Source organism: Morone saxatilis, unplaced genomic scaffold (genome assembly GCF_004916995.1).
Source record: "Morone saxatilis isolate NCDOM2014 unplaced genomic scaffold, NCSU_SB_2.0 Contig23, whole genome shotgun sequence".
Classification (NCBI taxonomy): domain Eukaryota; kingdom Metazoa; phylum Chordata; class Actinopteri; family Moronidae; genus Morone; species Morone saxatilis.
The window spans coordinates 7,086,118-7,110,130 of NW_023339796.1; the positions used below are offsets into that span (position 1 = coordinate 7,086,118).

General features: G+C 38.2%; 1 protein-coding gene across 2 annotated transcripts; it reads left to right on the forward strand.

The window, feature by feature from the left end:
- Nucleotides 1-4,858: 4,858 nt before the first annotated feature.
- Nucleotides 4,859-18,907, forward strand: ap1m1 (adaptor related protein complex 1 subunit mu 1). Of its 2 annotated transcripts, XM_035671249.1 has the most exons (12): nt 4,859-5,049; nt 6,182-6,338; nt 6,462-6,529; nt 6,652-6,782; nt 7,549-7,696; nt 7,923-8,049; nt 8,319-8,461; nt 10,717-10,788; nt 11,035-11,193; nt 11,429-11,554; nt 17,848-17,923; nt 18,327-18,907. In XM_035671249.1, the coding sequence occupies exons 1-12, from the start codon at nt 5,008-5,010 to the stop codon at nt 18,347-18,349; spliced, it is 1,272 nt and encodes a 423-aa protein (XP_035527142.1). In that variant the 5' UTR covers nt 4,859-5,007; the 3' UTR covers nt 18,350-18,907. The 2 variants fall into 2 exon arrangements, with proteins under 2 accessions (XP_035527142.1, XP_035527143.1); XM_035671250.1 differs by lacking the exon at nt 4,859-5,049 and having other exon boundaries at nt 6,300-6,338; nt 6,462-6,531; nt 6,653-6,782.
- Nucleotides 18,908-24,013: the final 5,106 nt, after the last annotated feature.

Genomic DNA, 24,013 nt, shown 5'->3' on the forward strand with positions numbered 1-24,013 from the left:
AAACATATTTATTTATACCAGTATTCTGTCTAAGGAGACAATGCCGAGCAGCTAACATTACAAATGTTTTCTGTGGCAACACCTGCACCTCTGACTTATCATGTATGTAACACCTATGTGATGCACTGACTCATAGTGTACTCAAACAAGCCCATTTGGTAACAAAAGTAAACACACGTCAGTCCTGTTCAGCTCTGAGGCTTCTGTACAAACATGTTCATTAACTACGCAACCACATCCAGTGAGCCCCAGCTACAGCCCCACAAACAAACACTGTGTACAGTGTAGGGAAGTGGCTGAGGGAAGTGGCAATCTGTTATATTTGGCTCTGTAACTCAGTCCAGTTGTATCTATGACTCCTGACAATGTCTAGACTCCATCTTACCAGCCAAAGGATCAGAGATCTGTCACTTTGATGAGACACAGTTGTCTTGCACAAGCCCAGTGCTGAAAGGCTGTTCACACCAGGAGGGGGGGGGGGTTGGAGAAAAAAAATAGGATGTTTGTCAGTTTTCACTCATAAAACAAATTTTTTTTTGTCCCTTGCTTTAATTACCTCTATATTTAACTTTATTAATTCTAGTGCAGAATTTGTACACTGTGTTTCTTCCAAAACTACCCAGCTGTTCATTCACACATCACATTATCTTGTATCTCTTTGCAATCCTTCATCACTCCACATCCTGGTCTCTGTTCACAATACACAGAGGTGAAAAGCTGCTTGGGTTAGTGTACTTGAGCAAGTTATTTTAATGGTAAGCCTATACAACCACAATAATTTGTGTGTAAGCTTTGTGTATTATAATACACTGACATATTAATAAGTGGTATATTTTTAGATATATGAATCAGCGATGCTTCTTATGTTTCATGAGTCTTTTCACCTCTAATGAAGTCAGTATTTGTTGCTTGGCTGCCATTTAAGAATTGCACATCAGCAGTTATAGTCAGTGAGATAATCAAGTTATGTTTCAGCATAAAGTTAGGACAGGGGTCACACCAACACTTATGGCTGAGTCAACCTTGATCAAGTTAGACACACATTTGCAACTTTGCAATGGAAAATGCTATACTATAATATCACGATGATGATAGTAGTAATATAATGAGTGGCTGATTATGTAAAATTTAGGGCAATAGGTACAGTATGTGGACATGCTTGTCGATGTACTCTTGTGTTCTTGTTTAATGTATTTATTGGTTTTTATATTATTGCACAATCAACATGGACTAAAAAAAGCAAAACAAAACAGACTTTCATGAGTGGATGGAGTAGGAATAAAAAAAATACAGCACTCAAAATGCACAATTATGTAGTTGTCTCACCGGTCTATTTTATTTTCACAATGATCCCTGTTCCATGAAGTAAAGCAGCAGAAGTTAAGTGACAATGTGCAAATACTACTGGCACATTTTTAGATGAACTTAATATGCAAGAGTAGTCTTACATGTCACTGTTTATAACACAGGGCGTTTATCCTTTGCTGGATCATCCGCTTTAAAAAAAATGGGACATAAATTTAGAGTATACCCACTTCTCCAGGCACCGCTGGTTTCCAGGCAGTGTGTTAAGCATCCTCATATTTTTTGGACTGTCTGTTTGTGGACTTCAGTAGCATACGTCAGTTTTTCCATGGCCAGACAGTTATAGAGGCTATTCAGCCATTGATTAATAGTTGGTGCTTCAGATTTTTTCCATTGAGGAGAAAAACAATATTTTGCTTGTAGGATACAAAGACTGACCAGTTTTACTTTAAATTTTGATTGTCTGATATCATCAGGAAGAGACCCAAGATGCAAAGACATCAGCAAAGTACAAAGAATATTTGCATCCCTGGCACTTTTACTTGCAACACACGAATATCCCCTCCTCTGAGCCACACTTTTACAAGTGTCTGGATTATTTTCATTAAATCAGTGTAAAAGACTTCTCTTTTCTTGTGGTCTTGGGTAGTTTTTCATGGCCTGGGTTGTGCTGTTTAGTTCCAATTAATGGAATCTTAATGCTACAGCATACAATGGTATTTGACACAATAGTGGGTTTACAACTTCCAGCAGTTTGTGGAAGGCCCTTTCCTGTTAACATGACTGCACAAAGCGAAAATCCATAAAGAAATGGCTTCAGAGTTTGGTGTGGAAGAAGGTGACTGAGCAGCACTGAACTCAAGCCAATCAAATGACTTTGGGATGAACTAGAACGCCGACTGCAAGGTGTTATCACCCAACATCAGTGCCCGACCTCACTAATGCTCTTGAGTGGGAGCAAATTGCTGCCCCAAGGTTCAAAATCTTGTAGAAAGCCCAAAGTTTTAGAACGAGATGTTTACAGTGTTATGTTGTCCACATTTAGTTTAGTGTAGCTTCATTTAATAGCTGCTGAGCCTGCTGGGAGCAAATGATTGTCTGAAGGGCAGGAAGACTGACATTGGAGGCAACAAGTGACATTAAGTGACAGGATAGGGTAACAGGAGGAAAATTACTGGTAAAAGAGGCTTTCTGATATATAAAATGTTGCAATGAAACTCCAATAAACTCAAATAAAATAGTAATGAAATACCATTTCTCAATAAGGACTTGAGTTTTAATAATTAAGTAATGTATAGTGTTTTTATTGTAGATAAAATCTGTTTGTTTTTATGATAAATGAATTGCATGTGGCCATATTTATTTTTGTCCCACATAATATCCCATACACCACAAAGAAGTTAAACCGAAAACCTGGTAACTGATAAAACTGTAAAAGTTGTCTAGTGCGGATCAACCATTCATCCAGTAGGGGGAGCTCCAATATAAAAACAAGGCTGATGACAGAAAGAAGCAGGTTACTGTAACACAACTCATAAAACATGGAGGCTTTTAAGATTGTTTGAAACTTTTGAAGAACACAGGTGTATGAATCTATTTCTGATATGTGTCAGAATAAATTAACATTAAATGTTTTCAGACAAATCATCAACAGTCATTATCTAACAAAATGTCACTACTTTATTAATAAAGATTGAATGATGACAAATTAAAATGAAATTATATTGTTATTTGAATTAAAATAGTATACATATTAAACTGAATATATAACTTTGCATTAGTCCAGTGGTTACCAACCTGGGGGTCCCCATCAAGGGTCGCCAAAGCTTCATGGGGGTCACAAGGCCTTTTTGATCTCCGTATCTCAACATTTGGTTCAGTTATGTGAAGAACAGTTAAAGTAAAGTAAATTGTTAATTGTCTAATAGATCAATGACCAAACATCAGGGACAAGAAAACACTGAATTTGTCCAAAAAGAAGCATATTAAGTATTTATGTTTGTTTAAAATGGAGAAATTCATCCAAATCACTTGTTTTACAAACGTCTTGCAGTTACTGATTTCACAATTTGGGGTAATTGAACGGTTTTGAATATAATATAAAATATATAATGAGAAGAGAAAGTTAGGGAGAGGAAGTTGGAAACCACAGCATTAGTCTGTCAAGAATCTCAATCCATGTCTACAGAAATGGGGAAATAAGAGCGAATAGTTTCTGTCTGGGTTGTTGTCATGACAATAACCGGTTCCATGTTGCACCCATCAGTCATCGCGTAGCACACGTACAGCACAAGTGAACAACACCATGAGTATCTGATGACATTTCATACCATTCAGCACAATGGAATTAATATCATTTATTATTTCAGGTCAAGAACGTGTCTCAGGTAACTCAGGGCGCATGGTAGCTACAAGCAGAATAACCCTTTCAGTTAAGATAATAATAATAATAATAATAATAATAATAATAATAATAATATCTAATAAATAAATAAAGTTTATTTATAGAGCAGCTTTAAAAACCAGAGTTACAAGGTGCTGTATATAATATAAAACAAGAAATAACAATATAAAAAACAATAACACTACACATATAAAAACTACACACAGGGCAAAAACACATTACAAGATAAAATGCTTACAAAACAGGTGAGTTTTAACATGACTGAACCTCTGTAAAAGAGACAATACTACAAAATGATGTACCTTTTTGTCTGATACTATGTCTATATAGAAAAATATCACCAATGTATTAAATCCTTTCACAAATAAACATCTGTTTAATCAATTTCTATTGGAGAACACGACCACATTGTAAATATGCACTTTCTTTGCACCTTACCTACCTATTTATCTTTTTTATCTTTTCTAAGTATTTTATTCTATTGTTGTATTTTATTCTATTGTATTTTATTCTATTGTATTTATTATATTCTATTGTATTTTATTCTTATGATTTGTATTTATTGTATTTTATTTTATTTGATGTACCATGGCTGCTATGATTAATTCCCTTCGGGATTATAATAAATTCATATCTATCATCTATTCTATCTATCTATCTATTATCTATATCTATCTCTATCTATCTTATCTATCTTATCTATCTATCTATCTATCCTATCTATCTATCTATCCTGTACAGTTTAAGATCTCTACCTTTATCTTTATTTATTTATTATTTTAAAAGTACTTTATTTTTTTATCTAACTGTGGCCAAATTAATACTTAGGATTGTTTCCCGTTTCATCTTCTGGAAGTGTGATTCTACACTGTTTAAATTGATGTGGAATATGTGTCGTTCTAAAGGCAGACTCACATATATATTATCATATACTTACTTAAATGTATATATATATATATATTATATCTAGCCAGCTTGGTGGTTCTATTATATATTATTATTATATCCTTCTGGCTTTTGAATAGGCAATATATATATATAATAAACCCAATTCTGATTCTGATTGTGAATCAGTGAATCATGCTCCTCTCTGCAGTACATCCTCCCGTCCCATAGGGGGCGCTCGATAAATACATGGACCGAGTGACACATAGGGAAGGGTGTCTTTCCCCTTTTTTCCCCTCAGTATTATGAATGAAAGTCTGTTCTTTGATTTTAGCCCTGAACCCGTTATTATCAAACATTACCAATACGGTACCGACAAAGAGCTGAACTAAGCTCGTACAAATTAGTTCAAGATGTCTGCAAGTGCGGTGTATGTCTTGGATTTGAAAGGAAAGGTAAGATAACCTGCACGGCTGCTGCGTTGCTAAGCTAACGTTATCCTAGCCGACACATTCTTCACTGACAGATTATGATGTGGCTCAATCTGCAGCCAGCCAGCCACCGTGTCGACATTATTCTGAGGTTGTTTTTGCGTTGTAAATAAAGTGGGTCGGTTGCATGTGCTGACTTAAAGTGAAACATACTAGGCCACGTAACGAAAAAGACAAGAGTAACGACACATCAGGCTGACTAACAAACAGGTGACCAGCTGTTAGCAGCAGGGAGTGGAAAAAAGAGGTTGCCAAACTCCCCTTAAAAATCTTCGGTTTCACTTCTCATTGCTTCTATGCAAAGCTTTACGTGTTTTGTATGAAATGCCTTCGACTTTTTTTTCAACCGTGAGCGTCTTCTGGTCAATTCGGCGAAGAAAGTTATTAATCAGAGATCAGAGATTAAATTCATCAACTTTGGTTTGTTGCTTCCGCCCGCAGGCCTGTTTTTTTTTTAGTGGAGTAAAATAGTTCAAAGTAAAACGTGCATCATACACAACATGTACGCCGAATTGAAAAGTGCACTTTTTTTGTACACAAAATATACGTATTTGATTACTGATGTATGTTTAAAGATTAAATAAAGTATAAATGGATTAACACAAATGAAAATATCATTGAATTTGTCTATATTGGTAATATAACTACACCTCTTCCTTAACTTTGATAACTTTCATTACTGTATGACAGTGACTCAGATAGGGCTGCACCATGTGGGAAAAAAACATCATTATCTGTTATTTTGACATATATTACAATTGCAATTAGATTTCACGATTAGTGCCAGTGATCATGTTGGCATCACAGTTCAAATTTCAGTAAAAAAAACTACTAAAATTATTATGATTTTTGGGCTCTGTACCAAACAAACATGTTTTCTTGCATCTGGAGAACTCGAGTTGTAGGCCAGAGCATCTCTGAAGCACCACAGTTCTTCATTATATTGCTGTGTAGTCACACAATTTACCTGAGATTTGTATATTTCACTTGACCATATTGCAATTTCAATAATAGGTTTTCCGCACTACCAGCAGTACAGTATCATTTACTAACATTGATATTGCAAAATGCACGAACACTATCTGTTCTTTTTCAGGTCCTGGTGTGCCGAAATTACCGAGGAGATGTGGACATGTCAGAGATTGAGCACTTCATGACACTTCTGATGGATAAAGAAGAGGAGGGGACGCTCTCTCCAATCCTGGCCCATGGTGGAGTCCGTTTCATGTGGATCAAACACAATAACCTCTACTGTATCCTTATTGTTCACTGCATGTTATTTTTGCCTAAGCTACATGTCAACACTTTGTATTATATATCATTTTTGTGCTGCTTGGAAGTCTTGTAGTTCAAATTCTTAACACACATCACAACAGTGGTGGCAACATCCAAGAAAAATGCTAGCGTCTCGCTGGTCTTCTCCTTCTTGTACAAAATTGTTCAGGTAGGATTTATATCTGATTTTGTCTACAGCAGATTTAGACACTAAACAACACCAACACAGTCATACACTATATTTTTACAGTGATGGAGAAACAGGATCATAAAACAGCATTTGTTCTTCAGGTTTTTTCAGAGTATTTCAAAGAATTGGAGGAAGAGAGCATTAGAGATAACTTCGTCATCATATACGAGCTGATGGACGAGCTGATGGACTTTGGTTATCCTCAAACCACAGACAGCAAGATTCTGCAAGAGTGAGTTCCCTCTTAGCCGCATTCTCTCTGCAATTACCTATATGTATGTTCATTAGAAATGCCACTAATCAATACTGCTGTTATTGATTAATCTTTGGGTTATTCAGCCTGTAAAATGCCAAAAAACTGTCCAAATTGATTTCTGACGAGCAGTCAAAAAACCCAAATTGTGCATTCGACCATGTGGATACAACCCAGAAAATGCAAGAATCCCATTAGGTACATCAAACTTTATAAATTATGTCGAACTGCTTTAAATGTTAAATTTTAACAATTGCATGAAACATAAAAACTACAAAACACAACAGAAGCTTTAATTAACATATGTTCCGTGTTATTTTTAATTATTTGTTAAGCTCTTTCTTAAAGTGCTAATATTCATTTTCCTGTGCTTTTACCAACCAGTGTAGGACACTGATAAACCAGATTTTTGCAATAACTGTTGTGTAGCAGTTAAATCAGGATTTTTATTTTTTTTGGTTAACCTTTATGATACTGTGAATGACCGTTTAAACTTACACGCCTGTGGTTAAAGCAGACTGTAAGTGACTGTTTAAACTTACAGGAGTGTGGTTGACGCAGACATGTAGCAAGCTAACTCTGGATTTCCCCTAGTGTACTGAGTACAGCAATAAGTCAGACAATCCTCCCTTAGTAACCATGAGAGTGTCTGTTCTTTGATGCTTTCTGAGAACTCTCCTACTGCAGACTGTTGATTTCCCCTTTTCTCTGTTTTGCCCTGAGTGTTTACATTTTTGTCTCTCAGATACATAACCCAGGAGGGGCACAAGCTAGACACTGGCGCCCCACGACCCCCTGCCACAGTCACCAATGCCGTCTCCTGGAGGTCAGAGGGCATCAAGTACAGGAAGAATGAGGTCTTCCTGGACGTCATTGAGTCAGTCAACCTCCTGGTAGGAACTCCTCGTTTTAGAAGCGCTGCGTTGCTTAAGGAATGCCAGTCACAGTGTTTGTAAGCTTCCTCCCTGCGTGCGTCACAGCATTAGTTAGCTGATATTGCCGCATTTTCTGTTACCTTCTGTGAGTGATTTCTTTGAATGGCTAACATTTTATATTTTATAGATTAGTTTCTCAGTCCCTCTGTGACCCACTGACACTTGTAATCCCTCTATTTTTCAGGTTAGTGCCAATGGTAATGTTCTACGTAGTGAGATCGTTGGCTCCATTAAGATGCGTGTGTTCCTGTCTGGAATGCCTGAGTTGCGGCTCGGCCTTAACGATAAGGTTCTGTTTGAAAACACTGGACGTGAGTTCTCCCTTATAATAGACTGTTAACAAAAAATATTTGAGCTGGCTGCCTGATGGACATTTATATGATAATTAATATCCTTTCAAAGTATACACGAGTGACAACAATCAGGTGATTCTTCCTGGCGCTCACTGTTGCATCCACCTGTTACCTCATGCTGATCGGAAAAACATTAAAAGTTATTTGCAAAACCAATTTGACCTCTGCCTGATTAAGTTCACACAATGCTCCTTTTTAAAATCATCTTTTTTGTTTTTTTCACATAGGTGGGAAGAGTAAATCAGTAGAGCTGGAAGATGTCAAGTTTCACCAGTGTGTTCGTCTTTCTCGTTTTGAGAATGACCGTACCATCTCCTTCATTCCTCCTGATGGAGAGTTTGAGCTCATGTCCTACCGCCTCAACACTCATGTGAGTACTGTGGATCAGACACAGACTTAAATATACATGTTCTCAGATATTGTTCTCAGATATTGTCCTCACGGTCCACCAATGAATCAGAGTCCTTACTGCAGCGGTCTGGGTTTGATTCCAACCCGCTGCCCTTCATGTCATCCTCTCTCTCTCTCCCCAGTTTCCTGTCTATCTCTGGCTGTCTCGATACAAAATAAAGCCATAAAAAAAATCCCTAAAAATAACTAATTGGATGAGGTTATGCCCACAATTCACCACAGAAGACTACACTTAAATTAGAAGTTCTACAGCCCTTAATGTCATATTCTTGTAACATAAATATCTTAATGGCCCTTCAGTTGGGTATTCCTGTGGACCCCAGCAAGGGTAGCTGGTGAGTTGTTAATGCTCCCAATGTTCCCAACCTTTTTCCTTAAGGGACCCCTTTTCTATCATTTAGTCAACTGACAACTCCTGATTAAGTGACATATTGTATGGATATTTCATATTATATTCAAAACTGTACAATGAACCCAAATAGTGAACTCAGTAGCTGCAAGAAGGTTGTAATTCGGATTCATTTTGACAATTTTGACAGACAATTTACTTAACAATATACTTTACATTTAGTTTTCTTCACATAAGTGAACCAAATGTTGAGATAAAGGCCTACTGTGTACATTTTTGAAATTTTCTTAAAATCAAGAAGGCCTCGTGGCCCCCCCCCTGGAAGCTTTGGTGACACCCAAGTTCAGGAACCACAGCAGAGTTGGCACGGCCCATAGAGTCACAGTGGCCACATTTATGGTAAACAGGCCAGCTTAAAATATACCATAATGTTCCTTTAACCACTACACCATCAATTCAACAGTATGTTAAATAAACAGTGGTAAAAGCAGGTGAATCATGACTGTACACTATGGCAGTGTTTCTCAAACAATTTTCAATAATGTACCCCCTTTTGAAATATTTTTTCAGCCAACTACCCCCTGACCAGTGAGAAACATTTGTGGCAGAAATTAATGCCTATATAAAAAGGTACAAAACAGTGCTGCACCATTAGAAAACCACTTAAATGCTTCATTTCAAATGTTTAAATTCACCACTAAATTCATGGCAAGCCAATTTTTTATCATCATGACACAATAAGATAGCATTTTAGTTTTATTGACCTGCTTCTTTTTTATAAGTTTCTCTGACAGTTCAGTTAGAAACATACATGCTTCATTGAGTATTTTTGTCGTTCTCATGAGAACTTCAGTGATCAAACTCTTTTTCCAGAGGTTTTACTGCAGTTGACAGGTTACGGCTGTAAACGATTGCATTGAAAATTGGGAATATTGTATATAAAATGTGGTTTATTACACTTTAATTCCCACACATAAAACTATGAAAAAATGAAAGAGAAGGGCCTTTTGCTCAAGCTAATTTGCATCATCATCAACCAGACCACGAGCATTTCAAATACCAAAAGAATAGCTGTGAAAAGGAGTGGATAATCGCATTTAATGAGTAATATAGGAGGCCACAGATAAGTATTTAGGTTAATACAGTTTAAACTACATCAAGTTTCACAATAGGGTTTCCAGTCAGCTTGTGGGAAAGGAAGTAGTGCAGTGGAGCAGAGTTTGACTGATGAATCGTCCAGGCTGATTAGTTGATTGCAGCCATATTGATGTCTGAATGACAATGTTGTAATAAAAAATTGCAGTACAAACTAGATTTGAGGTAATTTACAAACAATGTCACCTTTTACATAGTTTGTCCACCAGAGAGCACTGACAAGTTGATTTAGCTGTGAAATGGCATGCTTGTAGAAGATTGTTGTTTATGTTACAACAAAAAGTTTAGTGTCCTATTGACCGATGTATTGTGATCAGATTTTTAAAATTCCCTAATATCAATATCAGTATCGGCCTCCAAAATGTGGTATTGTGATAATGTGGCTGTATACAGTAAGAAACATGTTCTACAAATACACAGCGCATCCAGTCTTTTTTCTGCTACAACATTGAAAACACAACAGTGATTCCACACAATGCATAACTGAGTACATGACATATATATGTATATGTTGTGTTTATTGGTAGTCGTGGAAACCCAGCCAATTCATGTCCTATTCTCAAATGTTCTGTGTTGGTTCTTGTTGCAGTAACATCTGCTGGTCACTAGGTGGTGACTGTGTCATACGTTATTCAAACTGACATGTATGTTAAATGTAATGGAGCCTGCTGAATTTGATTGCTGGTATAATATGTGTGTTTATATCTTAGGTGAAGCCCTTGATCTGGATTGAATCTGTTATTGAGAAGCACTCCCACAGTCGGATCGAGTACATGATCAAGGTTAGTTACTTTTTCAGTTTGTTCATCCGTTGCAGTCATTTATAGGAACATTGTTTTCAAACTTAGGTCCCCTAGTTATTTCTAAAAGAGAAAGTACAGGAACATATGATTTGGCGGTAATGCAGTACAATGTATTGTAATGATTTTATAGGACTTCTTCTTAATGTCATGTGTCTTGTTTTCATGCCGTGCAAATGTTTAGGCAGAACAGCGTGTTAAACTTGACCTGCTTGTTTTGTTTCTCAGGCGAAGAGTCAGTTCAAAAGGCGTTCCACAGCCAACAACGTGGAGATCCACATTCCTGTGCCAACAGACGCTGACTCACCCAAATTCAAGACCACAGTGGGCAGCGTGAAATGGGTGCCTGAGAACAGCGAAATCGTCTGGTCAATCAAGTCCTTCCCTGTGAGCAGAAATCATGACTCATGAAGTATCATACAGATGGTTAAAAAAATGACTGTGTGGTCTTGTGTTTGTGTTTTTAAGTAATCCCAAAATAAGATTTTGGGTTTAAGTTTGTGTTTTTCTCTTCTCATAGTCGGAAAATGTCAGTTCCTGCATTTGTCCTGTAGTTAATGCTTATAAAACGTGGTTTAACGCATGAGCAGTATTATAGAGTTTATGTTGTGACTTGTCACAGGGTGGAAAGGAGTATTTGATGCGAGCCCACTTCGGTCTGCCGAGTGTAGAGGCTGAAGACAAGGAGGGGAAGCCACCAATCAGTGTCAAGTTTGAGATCCCGTACTTCACCACCTCAGGCATCCAGGTACACACTACACGCATTTACACATGACCTCTGTCAAACAAATAACTCTGCGAGTAATTTGTTTAACCTACATGCAGCAGTACATGGGTAGAGGTAAGATAAGCTGAAATGTAATTCCTTATGAAGAGATACTAGAAAATAGGACAAAATGTTATCACAGGAAAATGCACTAAATCTATTTTCATTTGATCAAACTGTTGTGTGTTTATCATTCCTTTAAACAAATGCTGCAGTATATTTGCACCTTGTATGCATAGTCCAAATATCTTGTGGTTTTCTGTTGTTTCTCTGTCATCCTGGATTTAGAATTTACGGCACATAGCTGTGTCTCTCAAACAAACTCTCTCTCCAGAGCAGGAATTTAAACAATTCATATTTGTCCTGTTTTTGGCCAGAGGGGGCAGTAAGGGAGTACTGTAACTGTGAGACTCCTTTATGTGGTAGAGAACATTTCTACTGTTGAACAAACCGCTCATCAGCTTGACTTTGGCCATCTGCCTTCATGTTAATCACAGTGATAGAAAATGTCCTTCTTAGTTACAGGTAAGTAGATTCATTGGATTTTGATTGTGATTCCCATGAAACTGAGACGAGAAGCAAATGTTTTTCCTTCGTGTTTGAATGAAAACTCTTGCTGACCACAGACTTACACAGATGTGCTGCACTTACTGTATAATCACAGTTGTCCTGTGATTATATGTGCAGCACCACAGTAACACAAAATTAAGTTTTCCCATGTCTTGATGTGAGGAAACAATGGCAACTTACCAAACTCTGTTTGAAAATATCATATTATAGCCCAAAAAGAAAAAAAACAGCGTTTTCTACAGGTACATTTAGATACTCTCACCTCAGTGTTGCATTTACCAGATCTCATCAGACATTCTGCTTTATTATCTAAAGCAAGAGCTCTTAAACTGAAATATTCTTAAGTTATGTTTAAATTGGTGCATGCATTAAAATGCTAGTTTTCTAGGAACTTAGGACAAATTAGCAATGCCACTGCCTTAACCGAATAATAGGATCGTTTATTTAAATTAAAAGAGTAATACATTATAATACAAATCAAAGGGAGTTCTATTTTTTTTTTTTATTCATTCTGTTGATTTTATGCATAAATTTCAACCTAAGTGTGATTCTCAGTTTGCACAGCTGTAGATATCATCAACCTACAGCAGCTCCCTCAGAGTTTCAGTATTGTTATTGTATAGAGTCAGTTCCTGTGAGTATGTGGTGTTAGTACAAAATGTGCTTAAACATGGGTAATTAAATAATATTACCCAGATCCTGTTACATAATCAATCCTGTTTGCGTTTGTAAAGTAAGTCTAAGCAGTAGATCCCTACTCAGAAGCAGCCAAGCCTGAGCGTTACTAAACTGTTAGGATGACGTAAACATTCAGATTGGAGATAAACGTTCTATTTCAAAAGTTACTTTAATAACAACCAGTGTATTTTAAACAATAAGCTCTTTGATCAGCTTTATTCTTTTCAGCTGATGTCGGTCAGAATATCTCCTAACACACTTTTATTTATTTCTTAACTTTTTAATATGGCTTTCTGTGTTAACGCTCATTAAAACAAGCTGTAAGGTCATATTTTCCAGCTTCTCCACATTTCCCATGATGGTCAATAAAACATTATTAAGTTGTATGGACATTATGCAGCCCACTCGGAAACAAGAAGCTCAAACCCACGTTAATTGAAATATATATTACTTAATTGGGGCGGTTTTGGCAGTATAAGAATGCTTGTCATTTTCCAAGGTAATTTGGCAGCTGAAAGAAATAATCTCCTTTTCCTTCCTTCCTTTCAAATGTTTGCCAATCCATAAATGAACAGATGCTCGATTAAAAGCAAATGCATTAAGTCATAATGCAGCGACAAAGGCAGGTGTGGAGTTGCTTTACATGTCCATGAATTGAAGCCTTGTCCTACATTATTTGAAAATTATTTAAATGTAGGTTAAAAATGGATTTAACTTTAATATTGTTTTGTTTTACTCTTTCATGGTGCCACCCAGAAAAAAGCTATGGAAAAAATATTGTTTGCATTAGTTCTTTTGGGCAACTTACTACAAGGTTGTTTTTTTAAATAAGTCTCTACCAAATGGCGTGTGTGTGCATTAATGGTAAAAATGCATTTCATTTACAGTACTTTTTATAGTCCATGTATAAAACCTGAGAACTAAAACATTTTACATATGTCATAAACATGAAAATTTTTTTACAGATGAATAAATGAAACACGATGAGAATACAGCGAACCTAAAAATATCCAAAAGTCATATGATATATGACACAAGTGCAGTGTTTGAAGAGCTAGATCATACTAGCTCATCTATTGTTGATGGATCCTCTTTTTGTGGTTTTCTACAAACCATTGGTTATTTGTCTTCAAACATAAGAAATGTCATGTTCACTCGAATATGGACACACCCTTCGGGCAGAAGTGGTCAGACTGATGTGGCCGATTTCTACAACTATTATTGTGCTTAAATGTGTTGTTTTTAAAAAATAATCAGTATTAGAAGTATTTTCTGATTAGTCATTGAAAAAGTCTGATAAATTCTTAGCACTACTCCCATTACCATTTATGGGCATCTCAACTGATTTATTGAGCACATTTTTTTTTTTTAAGTTATTATTGGCCTTTTCATGCCTTTATTAGATAGGACAGCTGAAGATAGACAGGAAAGGTGGGTAGAGAGAGAGGGGATGGAGAGAGGGGATGACACGAAGCAAAGGGTCATGCAGGTCGGATTCGAACCCAGGTTGCTGCAGCAACTCTGTATATGGGTCGCCAGCTCTACTGACTGAGCTAACCGGGCGCCCTGGTTGAGCACATTTTGAGAGTTGCACCAAGTCATCAGACCTGTTGAGGTATTCCTTGTACGTTATTCTGTTCAGTTGGCAGTTGGAAGCTAAACTAAATCAGAGAAATATACAGCGAAACATATGAAACCATAAACAGGGTAAATGTCAAGAATGAATGTCTTCAGTTAAATTTTTAACTTCCTGGAAGGAAGCCACCTGAAAACGTCTAGTTCTGAAAACCGCAGTGCACCCTGGGGACTTTTTTTCTTCTTTCTTTTTGTGTTTTTTAGTTGTTGGCATTCTTCAACTGAGTGCTTGAGATTTGTTTTAAGAAAGATAACATCTCAAAATGTTTTCTACTTAAATATTTGAGACAGCCATTTAAGGCTTACTTTATTTGTAGTTTTGACTCATATTTTATCATATTTACAGGGAAATAACTTAATGATAAGTTAAGAGTAAATATTGGAAATAATATTGTCCACTGGCTTTTATATACATCTAAAATATCAGGATTAGTGCTTATGTTGTAGCAGTTTACTACGTCCAAAGTTTTTGTAAGCCTCCACCAGTCAACTGTTTGTCAAGCCAAAAGCTTAAAACTCTTTGCTCAGTGTTTGCAATCACACTGACGTGCACCCACCATCTCAGAAGCAACCTATTAAGAGCCATATTCCCATCAAACTCTTGTGTCCCTTATTATAGGGCAGCAACAGACTGGGTCTGAGACTCTAATGCAGCCAGCAGCACCAATCTCTACGTGTGAGAAGAGGCTGTGAAGTTTAATTAGACACATGTAAATATCAAAGCATGAGAAAGTTCCTCTTAACTCCACCACTAAGTGTAGGGCAGAGCACATGTGAAGTGTGTATGATGCACGTAACTGCACCTTATAAATTTAACTAGAAACGGAGTAACCCCACACTTTGGCCTGAGTGGCAACTGAGCAGAACTGTTGTTACATTTTCAAATCTCCCATCTTTAGGTGAAACCCATACAAGTTGGCAGATGCATTTTGGGGCCATAGCTTCTACCAAAAAGCCTGATAAATCCAGACCACACATGTAGTCTGTACTTACCAAACGAGATACAACAAACATCCTCCTTTCCCCTTCTCATCTTACAAGCCATAATGATATTTTGCGGAGGATGGCTTTTGATGCCGTTTTGCTGACTGCGTACCCACGGTCAGGCCGACTGCATGTTTGGCTGCTGGGTTCAGGGAGAAGTGCTGCGCCGGCAAACTTGGTGATCCCGCGTCTATGTGTTTGTCGTCATGTGTCTGCTGGCCACGGCGTTCTCTCTCTCTCGCTGACCTCACTGTGTAGTGGAAGGTAATAACAAGGCGGACACTACCGAGGCCTTACCAGAGGCCCGTCGCCACTCGGCCCACAAATTCTTTCCCTGTCTGTCCCGCTTTCAGCTGGGAACCAGCATGATGGAGACATGGCACGGCAACATCTCCCAGAGAAGGGGTCATGTCAGCCTTAAAATGGCTGCGCTCTCATCTCTACTAATTGTGAGAGTACAGATCTGACTTTTTTCTTTTAACAGAAACGTTTGTGTGAAAGTTATTACTGCCGAAGTACACTGAAGCATGAAAGATGTGTCTGTAATCATTTTTGTCTCAGGCAGGGGATACTTATTGCTACCACAAGATGAAATGATGTCATTGTGGTTGAATTGTGATAAAAAAAGAAAAAATATATTCAAATAAATAAAGTAATATTTAATCTTTTTATAAACAAGTCATTATAAGTCTAACTAATATGGACAGATTTCTACAGTTACATAAGTTTTCAGTGTTTCCCCCACCTGTCTGGGAAAAACAATGTGCAATCGTGTTCAGTGATAGTCGGGATGGCATGGTATTTTTAGAGTGTATTCTCGAAATTCAGCTCTGTGGTAACACTGCTCTGGTGAAATATCGGTTAATGGCTTGTGAAAGTTGTATCTTGATTATGCTGATGTGCACTTTTTTTTTCTTCATCTCAGGCCTTGAAAAACAGTATGTTACAGTTATGTAAATTTACTTTGTGTGTGCCTTGAAAGCTGGTCTGTATCTGCTTCCCCCTCTCAGTGTGACTCATACTACTGCTTCCTCACCAACAACACTTCTCTTACTACAACTTGCAGCTCGGAGTACTCTACTGAAAATCTATATTTTAAAGATCGACTACTTGCCACCTGGATGCTTGAAAGGTGCCACTGAAAAGTTTGTGTCTGCATCCTCTGAAAAGGAGCAGCAGATCACAAAAATACTTCATCAAAATAATCATAGACTGGGCGCCCGGCTAGCTCAGCCGGTAGAGCTGGCGACCCATGTTCGAATCCGACCCCCCTCTCTCTGCCCACCTCTCCTGCCTATCTTCGGCTGTCACTATCCAATAAAGGCAATAAAAGGCCCAAAAAAAAAATCATAGACTTGATCTCAAACCTCAAACCACTCGATATTTTACAAATCATCAACTTTGCAATTAAATCACTAAGACGGATGTTGTGTGGTAATTGTATTCACTATATGCAAAATGTTATACTTTCTCTTCTTTTGTTATACTTTTTGACATTAGTCAACGAGTCAACATACTACCATTTTATACCAGCAGGAAATGATTAAAATATGCACAATGTATATGTAATTAAAACTTCAACTTTACAGCCGGACTGACAAATACACTTCACAAACAAAAGCTAAATGTTTTTCAAAATATTTATATTTTTTGGTTGCTCTGATCTTTTTGGAGATGTCACACCACCCTCTGCAATTTATTGTAATTTTTTGTAGCTGTGCCGTACCACGTCCATGTTCTTCGTGCATTGCTTTTTAAAGACTAGTGTACAGCAGCAGTATGCTCAAAAATCAAGTGTGTTTCTGTTATGTGCATACTTGCAATTTGTAGTATACTTAATTTAGTCATGTTTCCAGTTTGAACACACCATATTTAAACCTGCAAGAATATATATGTAATATGGAAGTGAGACATTGCTACAGAGTTCTGGGTTCAAACCTAACATTTTCTTCCTGGGTGCTCCAGTATTCAGTACTTTCCACAGTCCAGAACCTCGTGGGTCACAATGGATTCATTGTCGGTTCTAAAGTTCCCATAGATGTGAATATATTTATATTTTGGTTTGTCTGTATGTGTTAGACTGGCAACCTGTCCAGGGTGTAACATGGCCCTCTCCCAGTGCATGCTGGGATGGGCTCCAGCTCCCCCATGACCCTGCACAGAATAAATTTAGGATGGAAAATGTTTAAGATTAAGTAGTTTTACTTTCTAAAAGATTAACTTGATTCCAAGAAATGACATTAGGCATATTGTGTTATTTGTTACAATATAACCCAGCTACTTGCATCATCGTCTGCAATAATGTGCAAATCTAAAAAAATGTTCACATCAAGTGTTGGAAAAATGGTTTCTATTTAATTTGTCATGTTCATACCGGTCATTCATTCAGCTTTGTTTTCCCTCTACAGGTGCGTTACCTGAAGATCATTGAGAAGAGTGGATATCAGGCCCTGCCGTGGGTGCGCTACATCACCCAAAATGGAGGTAAGTTAAAGAGTTCAGTAATACTTGTGCAGAGTGCCCATATGTGCAGTTATTAGGCAACAGTTGGGCAATGCAGTGCAATGTGGTGGGAACCAACCTCGAAATGCAGTTCTATGAAAAGGGGATACACTGTAGAACATGAGGCAATGTGGCAATGTCCTGGCGAAATGTGAGAAAGTGAACTTTCTCTTGTTGAGCTTCCCTGATCTTCATACTGAGATTACCAAGGTTGCACATGTTGGTCTTTTTGCTAATGTTGCCACTAATTGCCAAACATCCTCATCTCATTTCCTTTGTATTCCATTCATTCTGGGTGGAAAGCATCAGCTGCCTCCACGTGATTTCTCTCCGATTCCCCCTTTTCTTTGTCCATTTGATTAAGTCTTGTCCATTTCCTCCTCAGATTACCAGCTCCGGACCCAGTAGGCAGCGCCTCAGCCGGCAGTAGGCAGGTGGAAATCAGAGGGGGCGGAGTCGAGCCGTTAATGTGCTATCAATGGCAGGTGTCACTCATGAAACCAGAGGACTGTCGGTATATACTTTTTGTTTTGTTTTTGTATTTGTTGAAGTTACATTAATTTTTGATCAATGCAAATATTAGACTGAGTTAGACATGGTTTAAAAAAAAATTATGTTTTACTACTGTGTGGCTCCTATTGTGAGCGAATGCCAAGAAAAGCAGGAGTAATGTTTACATCCAAACCATACAGTGCAGAGATGTACACAATCTATCACGATGGGTCAGATGGTTTAAGAGTATGTTACAATTCTCACTTAAAGTTACTGTAATCACCTCCACACAGGTTAATAACACACTCTCTCGGTCAGTCTGAGTATGATATTTTATATGAAGCTGCTTTGTTCTGCCACAATTCCTATTTGTTGATTATCTGTATATATTTGTTACATGTTAATGAACTTCAATTCAGTGTTATTTGTTTCATAACTGTAAATTAAAAAGCAGAGTTCTCTCTTTTCTTTGTATTATCACCTCCATTTGATGCCATTGATAGATGCCAGAGCGATGCCTTCCTGCATGGCTGTTGTGCTTTTTATTCGTCAGTTTGACTCCTTTCGACATTCAGCTTTACAGAGAAAAATCAGATGCGGTCAGTTTTAGTTGCACGGTAAATAGAATACCAGTTGAAAATCCCTCTTTCCATCCCGACACCTGTTTCTCTCTCTCCCCCCCCCCGTCTGTAACCATATTTCAAATCATTAAATGTCTATTTAGAGAAACTGTTCCATCGTCTCCTTGCGTCATTTCACGTGTGATGTCACACTGAGTTGTCACAGTGTCATCTGCAGGCACCTGTCCCACAGGCCAATGAGGAATGCTGAATGCAGGGGAAACTCTGCAGAGAGACACAGAGGAGGAGGGGGGTTTCCTGTATCAGGCTTGTGGTTGTAGCAAAACCCTGGATGGTTCTTTCCACCCTGTCCTGGAGGTCTTTTCAAACAGTGCAACTCTTAATACCCAGGCCCCGTGATATCATAGGCCAGCACTCCGTAAACATGCAGGAGAGCTGGGAAGGATGTGACTCAAACTGCGGTCAGCGGTCGCAGACATGCTAGAGAGAAATGTAGGATGGACCGGCACAGACTAGTTATTGTTCATGCCAAGCCAGACTGCATTGGCCCTGCATGAGGTCATTCTTTAAGTTTGTCTTGTAAAGGGGGGACTGTGATACTCTTGATTCACGTGAGTCTCTTGAAGCAGGAGCTGAAGACCTTGCGAGGCAGCTGAATTCACGAGATCACGTGACAATCCCATCTTGCCAGGCTTCAAGCTATGCTCTTGTGTCAGAACCACAGTGGTAGAGACGGATCAGCGGCCTCTGAGGCTGCAGCTGCGGCCGTGGTTTAAGGCTAGGTGTGACGCAGCATAGGAGCAGTGGCTCCTATAGAGGTTAGATTCTGCTCAGTTATATTGGAACTGGAGAGTATTTCTTTATTGAAAAAAAAAAAAGAGCAAAGAACTGCACTGAAGGCTTTTCTCAATGGGAAGTTTTTGCTCTTCTCCCGACTGACTGTTGATCTGATTGGTTGAAGTTAGCCTGTGATAGACGCTTCATCCAATACCTCCAAGTAGTTTTTGAATGTGGCTGCCCTTTTCCAAACACTTTCCAAAGACAAACTAACCAGAGGGTTATGTGTAACAAACCTCGTGGTCAGGTTATGTCACCATGACCTGAAATGCCAGATTATCACTTATTACTCATTACATGATGGGCCTGATTCTATCATTGGTGTAACAGTGTGATACGTTTTTTTTTTTTTTTCTCTCTTCTTCTTCTAAGCACCTGTTTTTGTCTACACAGCAGGTGTGTTTAGTCTGGGGAAGAAAATATGATTCACTTTCTAAAGAACACTATGTTATTAAGCTTTCAAGGTTCATGATAGTCATCAAGATCATGTAAAGAGTTATCTGTTTTTGTATCTCCAGACATTTTGTTTTGCAGCACATGAACATTTCTGAGATGACATCTTAAATATTTGAATAAAATGTGATTTCAAGCAGAATTTTCCTGTCATAACAATGTGACTCAGAAAACAATGCAGTTAGGTTGGCTGCATATGGAGAAATGCAAAGAGATCTACAGATATTGTCACAATAGACAGTTTCTTTGTCTGTTTTAGGATTTTTTTTTGCTGATTTGCAGACCTAATCTCTGAGTGATAGCTGTTTTGCATGTGAATACTTGTCCTATCCAGCAGTGATCTGACTGTCGGGTATGAGACTGGTAATAACACCTGCTTAGACCAGATTAAGTCTGGTGTTAGAAGGATAGTCATTTTTACAGGATTGTCTACTCATACAGGCACCTATACAACTAACATAAGTTAACATCTTTAACTCAAAGTCATGAAATCCCCACAGCACAGCTGTTGGTAGAATACACGTACTCGTGGACGTGTGAGCTCCCTCACTGGGGATCAGTCTTCTGTGATACTTGGCAGAGCATGTGAATATAGTATTTGGCACTTGATGAGAAGGTTGCATTCATTCAAATTCAAACCTCTGAGGAGTCCGAGGGGAGACCTGACATATACCTCATGTTGCAAGATTGCTTACAGAGCGCTTGGTTGCAGCAAAACATGAGTATCCTCTCTTGTGTTCACAAATATTTAACATAAACATATACTCTCTTATCTAAGATTAACCACAGGGTTATCAAAACACGTTTCTCAAAGACAGGTTCCTCATTTATGTTAAAATATGTTGAATAAGCTAATTGTCATTTCAAACAGAAGTCTTGAGACTCTTTACTCTAGTAAAAGTATAATTTCAAGGTTTTAACAGAAAAAATTACTTAAGTTATTAAAAGTAAACATGCTTAAATGCAGCAGAATGGCTCATCAGTGTTAATTTATTATATATTCAATTGCTGAATTATCAGTACTGATTCCCCAATGTGTAAGTTTTTTTTTTTTACTTTATATACCGCAGTTAAAAAACAATTTAAATACTAGTTTACCTAAAAAGTTTACTATAGTATTTAAGTAAATGCACTTAGTTGCATTTGGCCACTGTTCAACTCTGTTCTACATTTACTTCCTCGTGCCCACGGCATAAGTAGGCTAACAGGTGAATGAAATAAAAGCTTCACCTTTCCCCTCAGGGAGTTATTTGGTTGCCATGCCAACATTACACTGTAGTCACTGACTTTATAGCAGATACCACTCTGTCAATGGAAAATAACTATGGTTACTCAACAGTGTGATGAAGCAACAGGTAGAGAGGTCTGACAGCGTGGCAGTATCAACTTCAAACACAGGTGTGCCACGAGGAAGACCTTGTTTATCCACACATGGAACCCTGGCACCTAGCAACCGAGGGAAATCCTCTGTCTGTAACATCAGGAACTCTGATCCTTGCGTGACGTCAAGACGTGGTCGTTCCCCTCTCAGGCACGCAAAGTGGCACTATAATCATATAATCACCCTCTGTTGTGAAATGGGAATAGTTGATGAGTCACTTGGAGACACTAACTGGAGAAAAGGTATTTCACTATAGGTGAAGCCGCAGAATTTGAGGGACTTCCTCCCACGGAAACCTGAAATAGTTGTTACGCTGGTTGAAAAAACACCAGGAGCTCAGTGTGTGGTCCGTGCTGGCTTTAAAGCAGGGTATTCCTCAAGTGTAGGGAAATTTCCATCCTCCTGTGTAGACCTTAGAACAATATTGGTTTATAGAACATATAGCTGTTCAGCCTAGCTGGCCTTGAGACACTGTTGTAATCTCTCAGCGTCTCCAGCCCACACATGGCCGACAGATAATGTGCTGAGACAGCCTAGTGCTGTACGTGACAGTAGGTCATACAGCCTCATCAGAGCTGTCACAGTGGGTTGGTTACTTGTAGAGTCATGGGGTCAAAGTGCACGCTAGGGTAAATATTTGGCACTGTTGCTATATTTACTTCCCATTAAGGAATCTCATGTAACAAGTGTGTTGTTATGTCTTTGCCTTGGAAACTGACTAATCGGCAGTGAAGTCCAAAGTCTAAAAGATCAGCAAGTACAGTAGAGCACGCACAACTTTATTATCAACCACATTTCATAATACACAAATCATATTATACTATGACAGAGGTGGATCCCACCTGTGGGTCGAACCCCCCCCCCCAGAGAGGGTCCCTGGATGAATCAGGAGGGGGTCAGCAGATGATTAAAGGACAGTTGGACATTTTGGGAAATACGTTTACTCCCGTTCCTACCAAGATTAGGAGATCATCACTCCCATTTCTTTTGGTATTAAAACCTGTTGGTAAAGCTTAGCAGAAAGACTGGAAACGGGAAATATCTAGTCTGACTTTGTCTGAACGTAATAAAATCAGCCCACCAGCAACTCCAAAGCTCAGCACATACAAAACTGAAATGTACACACCAGCGTTTCAGTATCCATCCTCTTATCTAACGCTCTGCAAGTAACCGTATTTCCTAAAATGTAAAACTATTCCTTAAGATGGATGACAAAGAAAGCAATTTTACAGAAAATTGTTTATTTTTACCTTACTCACATTTTTGCTTTTTTGTATTGAAATGCTGAGAAATTCTACTTCTTTATTTGAACTGCCCACAACTCACTGCAACACTAAGGCCATCAGCTTAGTTTAATAAACCACAGAAGACACAAAGAAATACGGAAAATCCTTATAGTTGAGAGGCTTGAAGTAGGGAATATAACATTTTTGCTTGAAAAATTATATTAAAGATGAATCAATTATCAAAATAGATGTCGATTAATTTCATGTTTTCATGCTTTACTAATCATTTCAGCTCTACTTTAATTCAAGGGGTCAAAAACCAAAAAGGATGGGAGGCGCTATACCAGGGAGGCCACTCTTACAGACAGTATTTCATCCTTTGCTACTTGGTGGGAAAATCTTTCCAACTATTTCATGAATCACTCACAGATATGTTTAGAAACTCCAGAGAGTATAACCGCAGACATTACTAATATACAGTATGTATTACAGAGTCCGTTTACTGACAATAACTGGAAGTCTTCTGTTTTTTCAGACCTGTTTATAGTGTTGGAAAACTACCCTGGATACTACGATGACATCCAGTTCCAAAGAAGGCACTTCTGTTTGTTTTGACAGTTAATAATTGTGTCCTCTTTTTACACTCATCCAAACTAAAAAAAAAAAGTCAATGCAAGAGGTATAGCTTTCTAAATACGCCCCCGGGAGCTCTCTATATTTGCATGTTTGTCTTTCCTCCATGCTGTGGAGTTACGGTGCCACGACATGTCCCGCGCTGCTGGAGTATTATGTGAAAATGACATATCTATAATGATGGCCCAGTGCAACCTCTGGCCAATTCTACAGGGGAGTTTGAATAATCTTTTCCTTTTGACGTCTGTCTGCGATTGCACTGGTCTTGAAAAGTAAACAACCTCCAACTAAACAAATATAGATGTGTCTGCTTTGTATGAGAAGGAAGTTGTCATGTAAAAATAAGATGCCGTCCTTTATCAGATACATAAAGAGACAAAGCACGTAGTGTGTTCACAAAGCGCTGGATTCAATTTATGTTTAAGAAGGAAGTCTTTCGCTCTTCTCTGTTGCTGAACAAAGTCAAACA